The sequence below is a fragment of the Dermacentor albipictus genome, chromosome 6 (assembly GCF_038994185.2).
Source record: "Dermacentor albipictus isolate Rhodes 1998 colony chromosome 6, USDA_Dalb.pri_finalv2, whole genome shotgun sequence".
NCBI classification, from domain to species: Eukaryota; Metazoa; Arthropoda; class Arachnida; order Ixodida; family Ixodidae; genus Dermacentor; species Dermacentor albipictus.
The window spans coordinates 101,981,899-102,004,718 of NC_091826.1; the positions used below are offsets into that span (position 1 = coordinate 101,981,899).

At 47.6% G+C, this 22,820-nt stretch overlaps 1 protein-coding gene across 2 annotated transcripts in view; it reads right to left on the minus strand.

Moving 5' to 3' along the window:
• LOC135913668 (UPAR/Ly6 domain-containing protein bou-like) overlaps window positions 1–22,220 on the minus strand; it is a 41,199-nt gene extending 18,979 nt beyond the window's left edge. The window contains exon 1 of one of the 2 annotated variants that reach the window (XM_065446233.2): window positions 21,595–22,220. In XM_065446233.2, the coding sequence (XP_065302305.1) occupies window positions 21,595–21,661 (67 nt within the window). In that variant the 5' untranslated portion in view covers window positions 21,662–22,220. Of the gene's footprint in view, window positions 1–14,181; window positions 14,427–21,594 lie in introns of those variants that run through there. The other variant, XM_065446234.2, reaches the window with a different exon arrangement.
• Between the last annotated feature and the right edge of the window lie 600 nt (window positions 22,221–22,820).

Consider the following 22,820-nt stretch of genomic DNA (forward strand, 5'->3'; position numbering starts at 1 on the left):
CCGATGGAACGAACTATGTCTGCATATGCTACAATTCCGCGATCTCATTAGCGCGTTTGTCTGTGTCCGAAGAAAAAGCTGCTGATGTTTGCGAAATGTCTCAGGTGAAGTCCCTGCAGATGCAGACAGCTACAGCAGCGAGGCGACTAGTAATCTGTCACTGTCATGTGAGGGGGAAAGAAATAAAAATTGCGGTAACGAGAGGAAAAGTATGCGGAGATCTCCGTAGATTCGGAAAGCGATGACAAGGTCATCATCATCATAAGCCTGTCACTATTTACCTTGCATGCAGGACGAAGGCATTTCATAGCTATCTCCAATTACCCAGGTGTCTTGCGCTATAGCTGATCCCAAGTTAATGCGCCCGCAAATTTCTCAATTTCATCAGCCCACCAAATTTTCTGCCGCCCTCGACTGCGCTTCCCTTACCTTGGTACTCATTCTGTAACTCTAATGGTTCACCGGTAACCTGTCCTACACATTATGTGGCCTGCCCAGCTCCATTCGTTTTCTCCTAGTGTCAAGTAGAATATCGGGTATACCCTATTTGATGTCTGATCCACAACGTTATTTTCCTGTCTCTTAACGTTACGCATAACATTCTTCGTTCTATTGCTCTTTGCGCGGTCCTTGTTCTCGAGCTTCTTTGTAAACGTCCAAGTTTCTCCCTGTTTGCAGGGACAACATGGCCACAATTAGTACATGACCGGGGTAGTTGGAGAAGTATGGGACAGGCCTTTGCCCTACAGTGGGCGTAACCAGGCTGATGATGATGATGATCAGGTTGATGATGATGAAGTTTCTTCCCAACCGGTAGAATGCAATGATTGTTAAGAGGAAGCTTTAGCTCGGGTGCTCCTATTTAAACACATGTAAAAGGAGAATTTGTTTTTCTCAGCAACCACTGCGCCAAATTTAACAAGGCTTGCTGCATTTGAAAGAAAAACTTAAAATCTAATGGCTGTTGGCTTCGAATATGTTATTTAGGTCGTAACTTTTTTATTAACAAGTGTCAAAAATCGACAATGTTCAGAAAACGAAACTATCAAGTTTACAACTCTAACTCAACAACGAAAAATGATATCACAATTCTGTGAATTGCATCAAATGGTAAATCTAAAGCGGACAAAATTGGTATGTACGTTACACATGAATCTGAAAAAAATTAATATTAATATACAGCTTTTGCAGAACGCTTGTATTTAACGTAACAAATTCACGTAAGATATAAAATGACACATCGGATTTGTCCGCTTTCAATGATCTAATGGGTGTTTTTTACAGAACTGCGATATCTTCTTGACGCAGAGCTATTCATTTGTAAACTTCGTGCTTCTATTTGTTTTTTTTTTCATATTTTGGAATTGTTGAAAACATTTTTAACAGAACTCAAGCCCTAAATCGAAATTCCGCTTCCAACAGTGACTAAAATTTAGGTTTCTCTCTTAAATGCAACAAATTTCATTAAAATCGGTGCAGGCGTTATCCCAGAAAAAACGTTCTTGCGTTTTACATGTATTTGAATAGGCCGCGTCGGAGTTGGGCCCGAGCTAAAGCTTTCTCTTAACGATAAGGTACTCCTTCGCAATCAGAATGATGCAGGATAGGCTTGAAAAATCAGGACATAGCTCTTGCGATGGATACGGGGCTCTACATCCCGCCGTCTCCATACACGTGGAGACGCTTCCCTTAGGGCCGATTTCGCTCGAGCCGCCCGTCGCCGCAAGCCGCACCGCACGCTTGCGGTCGCGCGAAATATTGCACGTATCCAGCACTTGTGCACAAATTACCATTTACACTCTGTGTGCAGTGTATACCTTAGATACTGTAAACCGAAATTTGTGCACAAGTGTTTGATACGTGCAATATTTCGTGCGACCGGACGCGTGCGGTGGGGCTTGCGGCGATGGGCGGCTCGAGCGTAAATCGGCCCTTACTATTGGCCCGGGATGCGAGCCGGAATGCATGAGGCGTGCTTCGCGGAGTATTAGAGGCAGGGGGGGGGGGGGGGGGGCTCTGTAGTTAATCTTGGGGAGGTATGCTTGGAAACACGCCAAATATGCCGCGTCGGATGAGAATGATGAAAAATAAAATGATATGCGCCGAGCATGTCACAGACATACACAACATGCATAAACACCAACAAAACACTCAACAAAGTGTATAATTGAGGTATATCATGTCTCTGGGAGAGTGCGTAAGAGATTTCGTTGCGCAGGATGCATAGACAGCGTTTAGTCTGTGGGCCAAGATTGTCTTATCTTAAGGGATGACACTCTTCGATAATGAATAATGAGAGAGGCGTTGAGAGCTTGTGATAGCTACAATACGAGGGGACGAGCCACTGACATTAATTATATGGGCTCGTATTTGTGGCCTCACGATAAGAACGAAGATGGTGGAACCACACGATCGACAAGGCGCCTACCTGCAACTATAGAGAATTTATTGAAGAAGCTTAAGGTATACAGTATACATACAAAACATATTGAATTTATGAATGGCAACCAAATAACGCGATTATCCAGCTTGCTGCAATATTAGGTCAGGCCTTGCAAGCTCTGAAAAGCTGTGCGAGACAGCGTTAAGGGGAGGGGGGGGGGTCAGTTCCGGCAGAACCTATCTGACGATGACTGTGCACGTTAATGCGGTTAGCATTCAAGCAATTTAGCGACACGTCGTATTGCTGACACCTTTACTTACGATATGTACTTGGAGAAGTAGACTAAGAATGTTGATCGCATTAATACGATGATTTATCGGCATCGCCTTCGACATGGGGCGGGGACAAGTAGTCACATAGCCTGCTTGAGCTAATCAAGTTATCCGTACATGCTTATCAAGCTAATATTTTACCTACCTCTCCTTCAACTTTCCTCCCTTAAAACCTTTATATCTACCTTGTATAGTCACCTATGCTTGTAACGGGTGCCGGTCTTATCAATTTCTTCCCCACTCTTTTTCCACCAATACCCTAAACGTATCTGCTTATCTCGACTACTGGCCGGTTAATGCTCCCACCCGCTTTAAATTCCAGCGCTTTGCAAGGTATAGGACTTTTCTACGGGCCTCGCTGCGTGAATACCGACACGTGTGTTTATCTTTCTCCGGCGGCCGCTTTTCACCGGCTAACAAATGTTAAACGTTATCGCTCGTCGCAAGGCGCCCGCCTGCACGCATCAAGACGTTCTCTTTCCTCGTAGCCGATCCTATCTGTTCTCCGAGTTGTCGGCCGAGCATTTTTTAATCAGATTACATTCCAGACGCGAATGCGTTGTGCATTCTAGCACTTGTGCGAGCACCAGCGATAACGCTGGAACGTTCGACGAGTCAAGCATAAATGGCCGACGCGTCTGAACCGCAGATCAGATACGACGATCTACGAGCGTGCTCGCCGCTATCATCCTACTGAGTGCTAAATACGTGTTTTGCTGGGCACAGGTTCGCCCTATAAACAATTAGTTTCGGGACATAATTGCGCTGCGCCACTGTGGTATACAGTTCACCGTCACTACAGCGTCATAATATCGCATTCCGTTAGGGCGTGCTGAGTTGAATTTGGCTGGACTCTGCAAGGAGCGATTCCCAGCAGTTGCTCAGCTGCCTGCTGCTCAACCGTAGCAGTGCTTCGTGCCGGAGTGTTCGCCGACACAACCAGCTTGTCCAAGGAGCTGAAATCGTTCTGGGAACTTGAGAGCATTGGAATTATCGACTCTTGTGCCCAAACGAACGAAGAAAGATGTCATGAGCACATTTTCGACATCGGTAGAGAAAATGGACAAGCGCTATGAGGTAGCACTGCCTTGGAAACCCCTGAACACGCAACTCGCCGACAACAAAGCTGTTGCAAAAAAGCGCTTGACTAACCTCACGAAGAAGTTAATGAAAGATGAGACGATACTGATCAAGTATGACGAGGCTATCCGTGAGTACCTGGAACAAGGGTTCGCAAAACGACTTCCATCGCAAGAAACCAATAACGATGTAAGCAGATTGAACATGCCTCAACATGCCCCATCAACATGCCTGCATGCCTCATCGTGCAGTTTTTAGACCTGACAGCCTTTGGTACAAGATTAGAGTTGTATTTGGTGCATCTTCTCACGGTGCAGGTTGTTATATCTCTGAACGAAGCCCTAGAACCAGGACCGAACTTGAATCCAGATTTGCTTAAGGTGTTGCTGAACTTCAGAATTCACCGTATTGGATTAAGTGCAGACAATGAAAAAGCACTTCTGCAAATTTCAGTGCAACCGGCGGATCGCGATGCCCTCCAATTTCTCGGGTATGGACATCTTCCAACCAGAGCCTCTTATTGAGGTCTGGAGAATGACACGTGTCCCTTTTGGCGTGACAAGTAGTCCATTCCTCCTCGCAGCCACCGTGCATCACCATCTGTCCACGACAGAAGATTATCCAGTAATATGAAAAACCATCAGCGAGAGCCTTTAAGTGGACGACCTCATAACAGGAGCGAACACAGTGCAGGAGGCCTCATATTCCTACTGAGGGGCACTAGATGTCATGAATCGAGCAAGCATGACACTGCGCAAGTGGAACTCAAATTCTAAGAAGCTGCAACAGCTGTTCAACGACGAAGGAAACGGATGCGCCCTTGGCTACGTGGAATGTCCAACAAGTGTCTCACGGGTCATCGGACTCATACAGAGATAATCTGGCATTTTCCATGGAGGCTATCTTAGATATCCTAGACCGAAACCTCAACACAAAACAGTTCATCCTTCAGGCATCGGCGAGTACATATGATCCATTTAGACTCATTTCTCCTGTCACTGTGACAACCACGGTGATGTTCCAAACACTGTGGGAATTGGGTATTGAGTGGGACGACCCCTCTTCCTGAAGAAGTCAAAGCAGCTTGGACGCAGTGGCACACCCAACTACACCTTTTAACGGTCGTAACAGTGCCAAGAGGACATGGTAGCTTACCCAACGATAGCTGGAAGGATGTACACATCTTCCTAAATGCCAGCCCCAAAGCTTGCGGTGCGGTTGTATATTTGCGCATTTCCGGGGTCAAGGAAGCAAAGGGTACTCTGGTCCTGTCAAAGTCCCGAGTAGCACCAATTAAGAGAATTTCTCTTCCAAGACTGGAATTGATGGGCATGGTGATAGGTGCTCGACTGAGGGAATATTTGGTGCGGTCACTGAGCCTTCCAAAAGCCAAATTGATTCATCTATCGCGCTGCACTGAGTGCGAGGTCCCGCACAACAACGGAAACCTTGTCGCCAACAGAATGGTGGAAATTTGGCGTCGAAAGGATCCACACATCTGAAACCACTGTTCTGGGATCGAAAATCCCGCCGACCTTTTGACAAGGGGAGTCACACCTCAGGCACTCAAGTAGAGCTCACTTTGGTGGATTGGACCTCCTTGGCTTTTGCAGCCATCTGCTTGCTGGCCAAGGCATGAAGGCATCGCTGACATGACCATCGCAGAGGAGGAAAGAAGAACACTTCGCGTTCACAACGTGACTGTAAAGGAATCTGTTTTGCCTCTGCAAAAATGTAGCTCCCTCTCGAGACTGGTTCGAGTGACAGCCTGAGTTTTACGACACGAGGGCCAGAAATACGAGGGACCTATTATGACAGAGGAAGTTCAAAAGGCACATACTTGTCTGATTATTCAAGTACAATTCGAGGCCTTCCAAGAGGAACTCCAGTGTCTTCGCCGCTCGACACGCATGCCAAGCGATTCCCCGATACGTGATCTCAACGTCATCTACGACGACGATGGAGCGCTGAGAGCGGGAGGAAGGCTCCATGCAGCCGAGTTGTCCGACAACGTGAAGCGTCGAATTATCCTACCGTCGAGACATGCCTTCACAAAGCTAACGATCAGCGCAAGCCACTGCCGTCCCCTGCATGCCGGCGCACTGAAGACTCTTACCGAACTGAGGGAACTGTACTGGATCGTGCGGGGGAAGGCAAATGGTAAAAAAGGTGCTTAAGAAATGTGCGACTTGCAAACCGTCTTAACAGCCGAACTGCCACTGAGCCAATCGCTCCTCTGCCTCGTGAGAGGGTGACACAAGCTCCACCCTTTGATGTTACCGGCGTAGATTTTGCTGGCCCACTGAACACAAAGGATCAAGGAAATAACCGTAAGCCTTACATCGTTATTTTCACGTGTGCAGTGACTAGGCCAATGCACCTTGAATTGGTGGCCGACATGTCCACCTCAAACCTCCTGATAGCGTTTCGAAGATTTATCTCGAGAAGAGTTTGTCGAGTGATCTTTTCTGACAACGCCAGGGCATTCCAGCGCGCTTCTAAGGATCTAAGGCGACTATGGACAACAATAAGAGGAGAAGAAATTCACAACTTCACAAGCCACCGGATCCGCTGGAAATTTATAGCTGAGGAAGCTGCTTAGTGGGGTGGATTCTGGGAAAGAATGGTTCGGTCCTTGAAAACATCATTGAAGGAGGTCTTGGGAAACAGCTCCTGCAACTTCGAGGCGCTCACGGCAATCCTAACTGAAATCGAAGCTGTCAACTCTAGACCCTTGACCTACGTCTACACGGAGGCGAGCGCACCCAAACCTCTAGCACCATCGCACTTTCTACAGGGAAAGCGACTGACCATGCACTCTTCCTGACAGTAGTTCCGCTACAGAGGTGGCTCAGCCCCCTGGTCAACTCACTCGTCGCTGGCACTACCGGCAAAGGATGGTCGACCAATTTTGGCGTCGCTGGTAAAAGGAGTATCTGACGAGTCTCCGATCAGCACATTTCGCTATGCCAAATTCGTCAAATGCACTGAAGAAAGGAACTCTCGTTTTAGTCCGTGAACACTATCTACCGAGGCAACTCTCTAAAATTGGACAAGTGGCAGAGGTGCTTCTCGGACGAGATGGAAGAATCAGAGCCTTGCATAGTGCGCATGCCTGATGGAGCCACATTAAGAAGACCGATTCAACTGTTGTACCTCATGGAATACATGGAACAATGACCTGAAGCTCATGCCGGGGGGAGTATGAAGAAACTGCCAACTTTAGCCTCACTCTTTTCGTCAAAGGGCAACCCCGTACTCCTCCGAACTCGCTCGGCAACGGGCACCACTATCGAAATAAAGTGTAGTTGTCCACCTCAAACGAAGCAGTCGGTTCTTCTTTGACCCGCCATAATTTCCTCATGTGCTATTCAATTTTGGTGGAGGAATGTGAGGTAGCGCCGGGTGTCAGCCGGTTGACGTGTCACGACAGGTTCCTTTTTTCGTGGAAGGGGCCTGGACGACGAGGGGGGGGGGGAGGCGATTACCTGCTCCTCTGGAGGTCAGTGAACTCTTATGGTCAGTGAGCACTCTTATGGTTTGGTTCCCCCGCCAAACGATCAGATATATAGTGAGAAGATTTTCCAGTTCCCCCTGCCAATTCACAGACGCCCGTTCACTTCGTCGAGTTGAAAACCGATGCACTCAAAAAAGTTCACAACACGCACTCACACCGCGGCTGATGATGCGCGTCTCATGTCTACGCAGCCAATATCAATTTTCGAAACCCGTACAGTTACGCTGCTCCGAAAGGCTACACAGTGGTTCTACGACGGCGTCCTATCAACTGGCGTCACGTAAGTTTCACGGAGAACGAGTTCCAGTTTCCAGCGTCCGTCCGTGTCCAACGCCTTTTCCTTGTGTGCACGTCGTTTTGAGTTTCGCTGGTACCCGCTTTTTCAAGTTCGTCGTGCACCAACTGGCTCAAGAACTTGCGCTAATGCGTCTCCAAATCGTTCCGCAGCACGTGACGGCAACACATTCAAGCGCCGCCGCGCCAATTCGCACAAGAGAGAGAGGAGGAAAGGCTCGCCGGACGGCGTTCCCTCCTTGCTCGACGAAAAGGTCTGCAGAACCTTTTCACGGCCATCCGGTGAGCGCCGCCATGTTTGATCACGTGATGACGCGTCCATTGCTGACCTCAGCTGTGTTCTATTAGCCCCGAGAACGAACGCGAGCGGCGCTGCGAGCGCCGCTCACATGACGTCAGGGCACGGACTCGCGCCTGTCGTCTGCTACAGTTCGGGCGTTGTCCGGGCGCTTTCTGCGGAGTTTTCGTTTGTTCACCCTCCTTCTCTCTGCTTGTATACTTATGGTGGTCGTCTCAAATATATTTTTACGACATCTTCTTTTGCGAACATTTATTCAAAGAGCTAATTTCTTAGACAACAATGCAGCTCTCGAAGGCAACGCTACAGTGCCAGCCGAAGCGACGCAGACCAGCCCATTGGGGGTTTTTCATACGCGGATAGACAATCGCAAAAGCATAGCCTATAGGAATCCAGTTATCAAACCATACCTGCCGCGGTGCAACAAGTATGTCACAAAGCTGGCTATATATGACTTCTACAGCAGTTACATTGATTTTAATCCGCTAAAACAGGTTTGCTCACGACGAATAGTTCATGGCATAATATCGAATTTTTGCATTTCCTCACAGAAATGCTCGGCAGTAGCACGGGGACTTAACTAATACTGGAGCTTAGATTCTACACGCCTCACTTGCTTCTTTAACTGCTTGTCAACATTAGGCGGTTCTTCACGTGTTTATTTTTTTAAGCGGCGGAAATTTGAAGTAAAGTTAATGAAGGCTTACAGCTATTTACAGAGTACAAATAGGAATGTACCAATATATATCCCCCTTTCCGTGCTACACGTTCAACTCACCTCTTTAGAGCGCGTTTGTTAATGATTAATAATGTATGTTATGTTCCTCTTTTTTTTTTGTCTATGTTACCAAGTGTATATCATTTATTTATTTCAATGCCGCCGTGTGTTTTGCATTGTTATTGTGGAAATATTTCACTGTTCCTTCATATATTGTATAACTGCTATGTTTTATGGCCACTATGTAAATGTAATTTATATAGCGCTTGACGTGTTACCCCATGCAGCCATATTGTACCTAAGGGGGTGAGGTTACCTCAAGCCGCGTCTGTGCGGCTTTTTTCCATCATCCACCTCCATTTACCACTCCTCTGTACATGTGTGTGTGTAAATGGAAATTAATAAATCAAATCAAATCAAACTCACTTGAGAAATTTACTGGTGCTTGTTGCTTGAGGAATACACATGACGAATCTGTTTGGCGAACTGACACAGGCTGCTCGGCCCAATTTTTTTAGTGAAGTATGCCTGCTGGACCGCATAGCTGCAGCCAGAAAGAAGTCGAAGCGTCAATGACTAGTAGTATGGGACATATTGAAGATATCGAAATTCCCTCGTTCGAGGGTCAGCAATCAAATGAAAGTATATGCAAGGCTTGTGGTGCTTTCTTTATGAATGTTTGCGATTGGATTGGAGCAAACTTAATTTAGCCTGCAAGGTTCTCTTTTATATACCGACGAAGCGAATAGTTATCCGTTTGTATAAATAAATAACGCTGGATCGAGACATGGTGAGACAGAAGCTGCTTGAATTTTCCTTTTGTAGGCAATCTAAGCTGCGGTGTAGTAGCTCGAGAATACTTTAGCCATTCCAGTTGGCGCTGTAAAAAAATGCTTTATGGTTTTAATTCGAAGTTGTAGTGAACTGATGGGTTTCGCGAACATAGCGTGCCTCGCCATACGGACAGTCGATTGCTACCGTTACGTGATCAGGGGTGTGCCATATTGTCGATAAAGGCTACTGAGGGCCAATATGAAATATTTCATCACTTTCAATTGAGTGGCTCTCGATCTTAACAATAAAACTTTTCTCTCAGGTGATTGCTACTATACGTGTTTGTGAATTAACTATGTAAATGTCGTCATGACGCGCCGTCGTGTTAGCAGCCATGAGCAATTCGTTTTTTGGAGGCCTGTTTCAGAGGGGGATGAAAGTAGCAGCAAACTTTTTCATAAGAAATGCGCGCCTAACTATTTTTTTACGCATTAATGAAAGGCCATATTTGAATAGAACAACACAACAGAGTAATAGGAATCATGATGACAGCTTCGCTGGGCAGTGTCTTTCTAACATCGGATAACATGTTGACGCCAATTACCAAATTTTTCTTCCACGTAAAATGCAATGCCTCTCATAGCTAAATACTAAAGGAATGTGAAGTGTTTAGCGAAGCATCATACACAACTTCGCGCGTTGAATTTGCAGATATTCGTTTTTTAGTCAAAATTTACCGATAGACGCGGCGCATATATGCACTGCTAAACCTAGTAGACCCCTTTAACGCTACTTAGCTTGCGATATCTAAGCCGCAAAGTTTCTCGACTCACACGCTTTTGAAGAAGAAACTGTGGTTAAGGTATGGCAGCTGAAAGAAGCCGACGTATTCTTCAATACGTACGGCTCGAGCCACCCATACCCCAAGCATACACGAAGGGAACGAGCGCGCGCGGCAGCCGAGCGAGCCGGAGCGAGCGGAGTCCTGGCCATGACGTCACTCGCGAGAGGGCGCCACTCCTAATTCTCGCCGCTAATAGGTTGCCTCCGTGTTTACAATGGATGTGCCACGATGCCCTTGGCGGCTCAGCAAACCTCTGTTTCGGCGGATATCGTAGACGCGCTGATTGGGTGAACGACACGAAGCTTTGGTCACAGCTTTAGAGGACATGTAAGCGCTTTTGGTGTTAGCGAATACGGTGATTGTGCTTTAAGTGGGACTAGAAATGTATTCGAAGCTGTCCAAGCTTTTCGCTTATAAATTAAATCGGGGGCGGTATTCTGTAAAAGTCCACCTAGTGGACTGTTTATTTCTGCCGCAGCTGATTGGCTAGGGCTTCTCGTCTCCTCCTCGCTCGTACAGCTGCATCCAATCAGCAGCGGCCGAAATGGACAGTCCACTAGGTGGACTCTTACAGAATACCCCCCCGGGATAAGCGTGTTTCGCTCTTTATTTGACAAACACTTTGAAGCAGCGGTTTGTGCTCTTTTTGACAAGTAAGGTTCCCTGGCGTGGTCATTGTACGATTGTTTATTTTCTGCCTAATGGCTCACGAGTGTGCTTAGCTGCGGTAGATTTGTTGTTGGAGAGCACAAGGCTTGGAATGTAGATGTTCCGCACTTTGGTAATAACTTGTAGCAAGGACGTATTATCGATAGTCACTCGCTTACTCTGTAGAGCGTCACGAAAGGTTCAGCTTCGAACATTTGTGTGCTGTCGGTGTAGGCGCCGTCACCGCATTGATTCAAGTATGCGCCCGTTCACTTATTCTTGATACGTGGGCGATAGAGTTGGCGTAAGCTTGCGTGTGAGTTGAGGTGGATGCGTGCGTGAATAACTTGCGAGAAACTAACTATAGGCCACGAAACGACGCTACTCCCTTTGTCACCGTGTAACGAACGGTATACCCACTGTTGCCGCCGTTCCGGGGTTGAAGTCATTTCCTTGGAGGTTACCGATAGAACGGCGGATGAGTCGATCTTTTTTTAATCCTCGAGGAAAGCCACGCAACGGGAAAGGCCGGCAACACAGGCTCTCCTTATGTAACAGCGTTCCGTGAACTTGGCCACACAGATTGATTGCACTTGCTAATATGCCAGTCACTATGTTCGCAGCAAACTGTACAGCATACGTCTTCACTCCATCGCTTCCCGCTTTGCAGCATGATTGGAGCGCAGCGCGTTAGCTAACATCCAGTTGCGTTTCCGACAGGTGATCGCACAGAAGCAGGCCCGAAGTTCTGATGGTTTCGCATTCGCGCGATTTCACTGAGCAAAAAACGCCGTCTCCTTCTTCCGGAGCGAAATGCTTCGCGAAAAGGGTCCATGGTCGTCCTTTCCCTGGGGAGAAAATGCTTGGACCCCGGTCATGCCCCAACAAAGAATAAATCTCTCTACACGATTTTGTCATGGGCACTGACTCGATAAATTCTTTGGGAATGGTATTATAACGCAATTTTAATTTTCTCCGTGGTTACCCTGCTGACCTTTCTGCCTTCTTCTTGCTTCAATACAAATTTATCTTTGTTTATTTATCCATGCAATCAATGAACTCGCTGTGTTGGTGCTAGGTTATGTTAGTGTTTTTGTAAATTTATTATGTTTTTGTAATTTTTTGACCTATGGGACTTTCGGGTAGCCGGTCCTTTCTGGGGCCAAACTTCCCTGTTTCACATTTAATGAATAAAGCAAATAGAGGCAACAACGCCGCGCACGAGATCAGCCTGAACTATTTACCCACGTGAAGGGTATACCCGCAAGTCTAATTAACGCACTCGCCTTTGCTTCCTGTTTATCTCTCTCCGATTACTTCACGTTACCCAACCTAAGTCAACATTTGGCCTATACAGGGGGCCTGCTATAACCAGTTGACTGTATACATCCCTTGAGGTGAAATAAACTATTATTAGCAGTATCAGTAGTAGTAGTAGTAGTAGTTAGTAGCAGCAAGGCTCAGCATAAAACTAACTTGCACGGTACGAAATATTGCTCGGTAAGGCCGCAAGATGCTCACGTCTTTGCAAAATAATGGCTTCATCGCATATGCTGTTATAGGTGTATATAAAAGAAACAATGCGGTGTTTTAACAGTCGTTTCTCGAATCATTCTAAAATGTTTATAAATTTAGGCCGGTTGCAAGCGTGTCAGGGGTGTGAAAGTAGCCGCACAATGTACGGGTTGCTGTTACGTCGGTAAATACCAACAGCACGTCACGCCATCAAAGCCTTTGATGGTATGAAGTATATTAGCCATAATATGCAGTTGCGCTCATCACAACTGAAGAATGATAGTGGTGAAGTTTAGAACCGACAAGCTACAATGCTATTTCTGAACTAAACGTAACAGCGCAAACATATAAGACGAGCCACAAAAATACATAAGGTGACCCATCATATATACATAAGGTGACCCATCAACTCAAGAAAGTTGCTTGCAGGCATGGCGTACCTTTGGCAATTTCTGCGCCAAACAAGCTTTCAAAGCTATGTTCCCGCACCTGCGGAGAGAACAGAGGAGGATGCCAAATCCGGCATGATGCCTCATACGTGTCGTGCGCTGTCGGCGTGGTTTATGGCATTCCACTCTCTTGTGGTAAGACATACGTTGGCCAGACAGGGCGTTGCGTCAATGAGCGACTCAGGGAACATGTGCAAAAAGTAAACAAAAATGTAGATAAAGGAGCGCACCTGGTTGCGCATATAAACTCTTGCAGCAATTGTGAGGCGCGACTTGATCGGACAATTATCCTTGGAAAAAGCAAGAATGAACATGCGCGGCTTGCCTTAGAGGCCTATCACATAAAAAGACAAGGAAATAATTGCATTAGTGACACATCGTTGTCCCTGCACCAATCAGAATTTGATTTCATACGTTTGCGTATATGATAAGATGGCTGACGTCAGTAATGCATTCTGTGCGCCTGCGCGATTATGTGGCCTAGGTATATAAATGCATCGACGATGGAAAGAAAAAAGAAGTTGTTAGTCAGCGCCAGTGTGTGTCGTGTCTTTCTTTTTGTGGCTCGTCTTATATGTTTGCGCTGTCACGTTTAGTTCAGAAGTATGTACCAACTAGGCCCAAATGAAGTGTTGCTACAATGCTATTGCTCAGCGTAGCACCGGATACAGCAACATACCGCGGTCCCGTATTCACAAATCCTCTTACGTTACAATTCTTCGCATGGTAAAATTTCAGCCACTCCTGATGTTGGACATATCATTAGCGAAGGCGGCCGACCAATGGCAAAAAGCACTTGCTAACGAAAAGCTTTACGAGTTCGGCGCAAGATTACCAGCTGCAGACACCGCGGCGCGACACATAAAACCATAGTGTTGTCATACAGGGTGATCGTTTTTAAGCTTTTTGAAGTATTTAAAAAATCGCATGTGGCAGATAGCGTAATTTCTTCTCCTTGAGCTGGATTATTCGAAGAGGCGCACGTTGGTAGCACGAGAAATTGAAACACAATGCACGAGTAGACTAAAGTTTTGCCGTTAAGTATAGGGAGCATCGTCAACAACTTGAGCAATGCGCACGCCGGGAGGCGAAACTATTTTCTCACCAACTGACGAGCTACCGAATAAGCGCAAAAGTCAAGACGCGATCCACTTTCACATACGTTTCTGTATATTCGCTGCCGATGAGCGCAGGTTAACAGGTTACTCGCTTTAAAAAAAACCTCTAGACCCACCCTCGAACCGGGAACCTTAACTGTCTCGGACAGGAATCCGGGACCACGCGTTGCGCATGGAAAAGAAGATACGAAACCGCAAGAAAGCCGCTTACCTTGGCGCAGACAGAGGGCCAGGATCGCCAGCGATGCGACGGCGTTGATCCGATAAGCCATCGGCGGCGAAGGAGGAGTTTCGCGGAAGCTTCCGAACCCCACCAGGTTCAAACCTTGCGAACGCGATGAACGCTTGTGAAGCTTTTCTTCAATATTGTTGCGGGCACCAAGCCGCGCTTCTACCGTCTCCGCCGCTGCAGCTGCCGTCGCAGACGGCGACAACTCGGTGGGTCGTCGCCATGTTGCTGTACTGATTTTCTCTTTCCCCCTTTTCCGCGTCGTCCCTTTCCCACTCCGTCGCCATTTACGCTGTTTATTGGAAACAGGGAACCCCTGCGAGCTTAGGATAGGGACACTTTTCGTAGGCGGAGTCCCTACGATGGCGGCAGCCACGCTTTAGGGAAAGAGTATCGAAACGCGGAAGCAGAGTGTGGACAACGCGAGTTCTGCGGTCCAAAACCCTCGCGGGGGGGTATGGGATTTCTCGGCGGCGAAGAACAGGCCCCAGTTCCACGGCTTGCGCGGGCCGAGGAAATGAAATTATATTGAATTTAAGGCTTTCATTGATTGATGATTGGGTTTAAATGGCGCAAGGGCCAGTTCTGGCGAAAAAGCGCCAAATATTTAACGTTTTAACGTGCGACTGGGAAGGCCAAGCGTACGTTGGTGTGGTAGATACCAAATGCAAAATCAACGCAACGTGAGTCGGAACCTCGAATTTGCTTTGAAACGTAATGATAAATGATTGTACAGTCAAGGTTACCTTACGTATATGTCTTTCGAATAGACAACAACTGATATATGCTCGGTTTTTTTAACCAGTAATCCGTAATTTTTGTTTTTCACGTCGAGTTATTCCCACTCCATGTTGTAGGTAAAGTTTGTGAAGTTTGTACGAGTGCGGTGGTACACCAACGCAGTAGCTAGTGCTGCTGCTTATGAGCGAGGCTGGCAAGCCGACCCTCGAAGTGTACCAGGGCACGCCCGTACAACTTTCGCTGTCTTTAATGTATCAGTTGTCAGATTTACATACACCTGTGAAGGACTATTTTGTGAGTATTGTTATTGACATGGGCATATAAATTCATCAGCAGTCACGGCGTGCACATTTATGCACGTGATTTTTTTCTCAGTTCTGTCCAGTAGCGCCAAGAAACAGAGCTACTGGCGTTGAGCTGCGGGTCATTTTAACTTTCTTGCTTACCAAATACGATTCTATAGTCAACTTCAGGCTGCAGAATTTTGCTACACATGACCTTTTTACTAAAGGCACTAGTATTATGTTTGCCATGATGCTCGACACGCCGCGATCCCTTAGAAACAATGAAGGATTAGTTAATCGCTCTCTTTCATAATGCCTGCAACCAGTAATTAACTTGTTCGTGTGCTTTGAGCCAGTGATTCAAATCTAGTTGTGAAAAAAGAAAAATCGTGACATCGCTGATCATACACTAAACAGGAAAAATTCACTTACTCTGTGATTATACGATGACTTGTTAGAATATGCACAAAGGATCGTCCATTTCATCCGGACCTTCTTTCACTGGAGTCGGCAGCACCTTGAAGTAATGTATGAAACTGGCAGATATATTGACAATACATCGTTATTTGTGACTGAAGGTGCTAAGCTAGGAGACGTTAGCACGAAAAGCTGATGCCGACTATTCCTCTTCAAGGGCGCTATATAGACATTAAAGACATGGAAATATATTAAAGCTAAAGAATACATTATGAAATGACTCATATTACAAATGGCACGAACAGTGCAAGTGCACAAACTGTCATAAAGAAAGACTTGCACACAGCGTCTACATATGCTCGTGTAAAAAAAAACCGAGGACATTCAAGCACTTCGTGCGAGTTGTGAATGCGAAAGCACTAATGCCTAAATGAACGCCGCTCAGCGGTCCTTCCGGCTATGGACTCCTCGCGGGCAAGCGAGCGCGTTGAGACGCTTGGCGGGTTTTGATTTGACCTTACCAAGGCGCAGTCAGAACGCAGGCGAGAGCTTGCGCGGACAAGGAAAGCGCCGACAACGCGGGCTTCCGAGTGCGAGGGTGACGTGGCGTCGCGGCGATGCCCTCTCCCCTCAGGCAACACCTGGCGCACTGGCTGGAGCAGGCGTGCCCTTTCACGCACCCTGCTCCTTGCCCTTTCACCCGTCCTGCTCCGAGGAGGCGCGCTCACGTGCCGTGGCGTCGCAGCCAGTGGGAATTTGGGTACCGCTTCGCTGCTCCAAACGCCGGCTTTTTTCGCTCAATGAGTCATGTAACGCTTTCGCGTCAAAATTATGTTATGCGGTTTTGCGTGCCACGATATATGACTACGTGGCACGCCGTGTGTAGCGGGAGGCTCCAGATTACTTTTGACCCCCTGGAGTTTTTTTTAAGGTGCGCCCAATGCACGGTACACGGGTGTTTTTACATTGCACCCCAATCGATATGAGGCCGCCGCGGCCTGGATTCGATCCTGCGTCCTCAGTCCTAGCGGCAACTATATATATATATATATATATATCAGCGAATTCACGAGCGTACTGCATAATGTAAACGCACAAGTAAAAAGAAACACCCCTTGCGTTAGCGCCAAAATAATATAACAGTATCGAGATTTGTAATAGTACAATCGCAGAAAGGGTAACAGGGAAATGACTTAAAGAGCGGTATTTTGTGTAGCTTATTTTTTCAGTACGCGGAAATAATGTTGGTCCTTGTGGAAAAAAAAATTTGGACTTTATCTGTTTTTCTATTTTCTTTGCTAAGGTGTACACTAAAAGCCAGCTCTTTCCACGTGTCACTTCAGCTTGGCACAGAATGCCTTGGACCATGCAATTCATGACGCTCGCGCGTGCTTGAAGGCACGACTTAGGGCCTTTAATGAGCGGGACCGAGTGCGGCCCGGGCCCGCCAAAAGACGCTTCGGACGGCCCGGCCAGGCCCGCAGGCCGGGCCCGGGCTTTTGGGTCGGCCCGGGCTTGTGCAGTGCTCTACCCTATAGTAGGCAGCCTTCATATGCACACGCGTTCCAGCGCTGTTCTACAAGGTGGTGACGTCTCCAAAAGTACTGCTTCTATTTACGACGAAATTTGGCAGACTATTATTTTGGTTCTCAATTCGGCTTGCTTTTTTTAATCCGTTAGCATTCTTAGGATACCTCATGCACTTTCATGGGGGCTACCTGTTATGTATGTATGTATGTATGTATGTATGTATGTATGTATGTATGTATGTATGTATGTATGTATGTATGTATGTATGTATGTATGTATGTATGTATGTATGTATGTATGTATGTATGTATGTATGTATGTATGTATGTATGTATGTGTATGTATGTATGTATGTATGTATGTATGTATGTATGTATGTATGTATGTATGTATGTATGTATGTATGTATGTATGTATGTATGTATGTATGTATGTATGTATTTCCCGGCTGCCTGGGCCGCTGGGTAGTTCGTGGTCGAACGGTTAGCGTATCGGGCTGCTGTGCTGAAGTAACATGGTTCGAGACCAACCATGGGACCAACTTGGGTCAGTGAGTATACATGCCACTGTGTTCATACGTGCCGCTATTCAACGAACCTCTTTCACGCGGACATGGGTCACTGTGGATGTGGAACTGGGTAGGCCCCGCTGTTCGATGAAACTGCTTTACGCTGAATTGGAGCATTAGGTATGTTAGTCTATTTGATGCCAATCTGGGTCCCTGGATATGGCAGTAGCCGTGTGCTTCTCTGCAATGAACGTCTTTGACATCAACTTGGTTAACGAGGTATGTGCCACTGGCTATGCGCCGCTCTACCGTCAAGAAAAATATGTCTTAAATTTCTCCGATGCTGAGCGGAATCGAGCCTCCATCTCAAGGGTTCATCAAGAATAGCAACCCGACAGATTAGCAGACCGCGCCACAAATGCATGGGACATGTGAAGCTTTCAATGAACGCCTTTCACGCCAACGCTTTAGAGAGCTGCACCATGAATGCACTGAGTACGCTCTTCAATGAACCTCTCGCCAGCTTGGGTCACTGATTACGTGCCACTGAGCGTGCGGCAAGCGAGCGAACAATTCTCAGCGTTCGCAAGCACAGGCGCGCCGCGTTTCTCAACTGCTCGGCAGTGTCACTAGGTGGCGCACCGTGTCCAGAACGAAGCGCGAGAGAGGAGCCCGATGGTGTTCACGATAGCAGTTGTCGAAAGCCAGGCGCCAGAGTCCACCCCCTTATGCCACTGCTAAGAAGGAGCTAACCCATCGACTCTGAGACGTGACTATCTGGCATCCGCGAACCTCTGGTGCAAAGTAGTCGCCTTGAAGGGGTGGGGCACTTCGGTGAATGATTCCCTTTATTCGGAGGGAAATTTCTAGTTGGCAAAAGAAAACGATTTTTCAACGGCCAATTTCCTTAACTCTTCTTTGCATACCTCAAGTTTCTTTTTTACCAGAGAGGAGCCCGGTTGCCGCATGACGCGTTTCATCGCGCTCGCGCGCCATGCATTTCGGAGGCCACGTGCAGGCCTAACGAAAGCGGCGCCTCCTGGCGTCGACTGTTCTTAGGGACGGCAATTCACAATTGCTTTCGACGGTGGCAATAGGTTATGTTGTTCTAACGCATTATCGTCGACAGTCATCGTGAGATGGCTCCCACAGCTTTCGTTTTCTTCGACGTCAGACTGGCGCAGCTGCGCAGTACGTCTTCCGTTTCCTTCCCCGCTCCCCTTTCCTTTAGCGGGGATAAACAACAATTGCAAACCACGAATAGAGATTCCTTTCATGCTCGGTCTGTACTGCTCCGGCCAGCATGCCGCGGCTATATATGGTAGAGCACTCTATGTCATAGACCGAAATGAAAGCCCGGGCCCGGAGAGGCCCGCGGGCCGTCCGACGCGTTTTTCGGCGGGCCCAGGCATGGCCTGGGCATGAAGCCGCGTAAAGTAAGTTCTGTTTGCTTTTGGCACCGCATACGAGTGTTCCCGCAAGAACCAGGGGAGTAACAAGTGTGCGCAACCTTTCCTCTCACAATCTTGATTATGCAGAACCAAGCCTTCTGAACCGAGGCCTCAGCTTCAACACAAGCGCGTTACCGGATGCAGCTAAGATGACCTGTACCGTCGAACAAGCAGTGCGCTTGGTTGACTCAAAGAAACAAGAGCAGGCATGAGTTCGGGCCATCGGTGTTCTCTCCAAGAAGTTCTGCTAAGGGAAACCCGTTGACACTACCACAAAGACAGGCCTTGATACAGGTTGAAGGAGAACGAAAAGGTAGCTATACTCCCTGCGGATAAAGGGAATACAACCGTTGTTCTCGACCACACTGGCTACGTTTCAGGACCTGCTGCAGGACGATGAAACCTATACATTGACACAAGCGAAACAAGCGAAACAAGCGATACAAGCGATGAAACCTATACAAGCGAAACGGACAACCGCAAGGTTAAGGGCATTTTCGGCGACTATCGTGATATCTTCTTGGCGGAACTCGGCTTCTATGAGCAAGGGTCCTCGAGCAAGCCTGCAATTGAAATGAGCCATTCACAAGTGTTGTATAGCGATCGAGATCCCTTCTTTATGCCCTTTGCGCGACAGTATCACTAGAGCTTATCCGACTCGTTTCCCTTGGCATTCTATCGCAAGTAAGCTATTCGAATTGGGCAACGCCCAATGTGCCCGTGCTAAAAAAAAGAAGGTTCAGTGCGGATTCATGGCGATCTTAAAGTTACCTTGAATCCAGTCTGCGGCAGTCAAACAGCATTCGATTCCTGTAATCGAAGATATGCTTGCGCATTTAAATGGCGGTGAATGTTTCAGCTCTCTCGACTTCCGGGATGCTGACAATCGGGTGTCTCCGGGCGAAATTTTGCGCAAGCCTTGCATAATCAATAAGCACAAAGGTTTATTTTGCTATGAGCTCCTTCCGTTTGGAATATCGTCTGCGACGTCGATTTTTCAGAGATACATCGGCACGATTCAGATTGGTTCGTCCGGTGTAAGTTTACCTCGATGATGTCATCGTGTTCGAGAGGAAGGGCGACAACAGTGTTCGATTGAAAAGCGCGTTGGGGTGATTTCGGGAACACGGTGTTAATCTACGATATGACTAGTGCAAATTCCGCCAGTCGGCCGCGTCACTTCTCTCGGGCATCGCAATACAGCACAATAAACAGCGCATTCTTATTGCAAAAAAGCGTGCGATAAGACTAATAGCTAATGTACCGTGGAATTCTCATACCAGACATTATTTCAGGCAGTTCAATATTTTAAGAATAACTATACCTTGTATGTGTTCAAACTGCCTTGCATTTGCAAAACCGCTGTAGCAACGAACAATAGCCTTATGCTTGCAATGTTTCAGATAGTACGTCATGAACCTACATATATATGTGCAATCGTGGACAAATGAAACGCGAACAGCGGAGCGCGTGGCCGATAGCATACAATCAGCGCAACAATGGCCATGCTCAATTCAGGCGGTGAGTGCGAGAGTACGTGTCCCACGGCGATATGTTCGACCGCAGTTTCCTGTGTGCTAGTTTTGTCATACCGCCGGTGAGGCTTCAGCTGCGCATGCCACGATTTGAAGATCCTGGTCCTCTCTGCCGTAGCTCGACGTCTGTGTCCACGACGTAGATTTCCAAGCCGTCCCTCGTCACGGTCCGCCTGGAGAAACCGATTAACAGTCGACAACTGGCGGCCTGTAATGCTGGCAATGTCACGTTGCGGCACATTGTACCGGTAAAGAGCAATCATCTCAAGTCTGTCTTCTGTCGACACACCATGGCATGGCTGAGCTCTAATGGCCTTAGGAACACTGCGTCCTGCAGTATATACGCAATAGCGCCGACACGGCAACACCGCCCCGTTAAGGTGTTGCTCTTGCGCAAGCGGCGTTTTTAACGGTACAATGGAGTGGCACGAGCAGTGCTGCCTTCTAACAGCTAAAGCGCCAGCGGTATAGCGAGGAGACGTTGGTGGCTAAACTAGATGCATAAGTAAAAAGCAACGCTTGGTAGTGAGCGAAGCAAACGTTCGTCTCGCACGTGCGGGCTGCCTTTAGGCCACACCGCCTGGCACGAACAGCTGCTTCAACGGCAATGTCAGCGGCGTCCCGGTGCGGCGGTATGATAAAACTAGCATTCAGGAAACAAGAGGCTGAGTTCAATGAGGCCAAACGAAGCTCAAAAGCTGCTCAAATCCCCGTGCATTTGACCCTAACTTAAGCTGGAATGTGATGATTCACAGCTCTGAGTAGGGGCCGATCTGTTTCACTCGGTCGGTAACGTGCATAGATAGGCCTATTGATTTTCGTTCAAGGACACTAACCCAAGCCCAGCGTAACTAACGCTGTGGAAACGTGAAGCGCTGGCACTGATTTTCCGGTTGATCAAGTGACTACCTTTTGGGTCGTGAACTTACATTGGTCACGGATCATCAACCACTGGTGGGCCTGCTGAGACGTGACCGCCAGACACCGAACATGCATGGCGGCTGCACGTATTCAACGATGGGCACTATACCACGGAGACTACAGGTAAAAGCTTCAGTATTTTCTTGGAAAGCAGCTGTTCAACTCGGACGCACTCAACAGATTGCCTATATAAGCAGGTCACTGGAGATGGTATCGAACGTGAGCACACAGAATATGTGCTAACACTGCAAAGTTTTGACGAAGGCGTCATATCAACCCGTGAACTGAAAGATCTCACAGCCGTCGACTCAACATTGCGTCAAGTGCAGCATTACGTGTTGCATGGGTGGCCACAAAGCAAGAAGAACGTTGTGCCCAGTCTGGCACCATATTATGAATGTAAGCTAGAACTGCCACTGACTCACCGCCTCGTGTACTGAGGAAATCGCGTCATTGTAGCAAGCAATGCCAGAAAGCGTTCGCCACAACTTCTGCACGAAACACGAAAGGGTCACCAGCTGTATGAAAGCCGTGGCACGCTCTTTATTTTAGTGACCGGGACTTGACCGCGACATAGAGCAGCGTTCAACTAATTGTTCAAATTGATAAACTTTGCTTATGCCATCTGCAGCTGCCTCACCCGTGAACTGCAGGCCGAAGGCTCACGAAAAGTGGTCTCGCATTCACGTCGATTTCGCAGGATCGGTAACCGGGAAGACCATGCTGGTTGTGGTGGACGCGTATCCAAATGGACCGAAGCCACTCCTGTGAAGTAAGCAAACTCGGCAAGCGCTATATGTCTAAAAAGAATCTTTGCCCGCTCAATTTGGCGTGACAGTCGTCTCCAACAACGCCACGCAATTCACGATCAGATAAATCGCCACGTTTGCATGAAAGAACAACATTACATACCTTCGTACGGCACCTTTTGACTCTCAACAAAACGGAGCTGCTGAAAGGCTGGTTCGAACCATGAAGGAGGGCGTCCGAAAGGTGAACTATTGGGATCCGGAGCAGAAATTGATGCGGCTGTTGTTCGCGCAGTTACAGAAGAACGCCTCTAAAGAGTGGAAAATCGCCTTCAAAGGTGCTTCTCGGGTACCAGTTCAGATCAAGTCTAGACACTTGCTTGCTGGCGCAGCTGATGAGAGCGATGAATGGACACTGCCGCCAGACAGTACAGCGTGTACATCCGCGACTACGGAAGGGGGGAGAAATTTACTCCTGGGCGCGC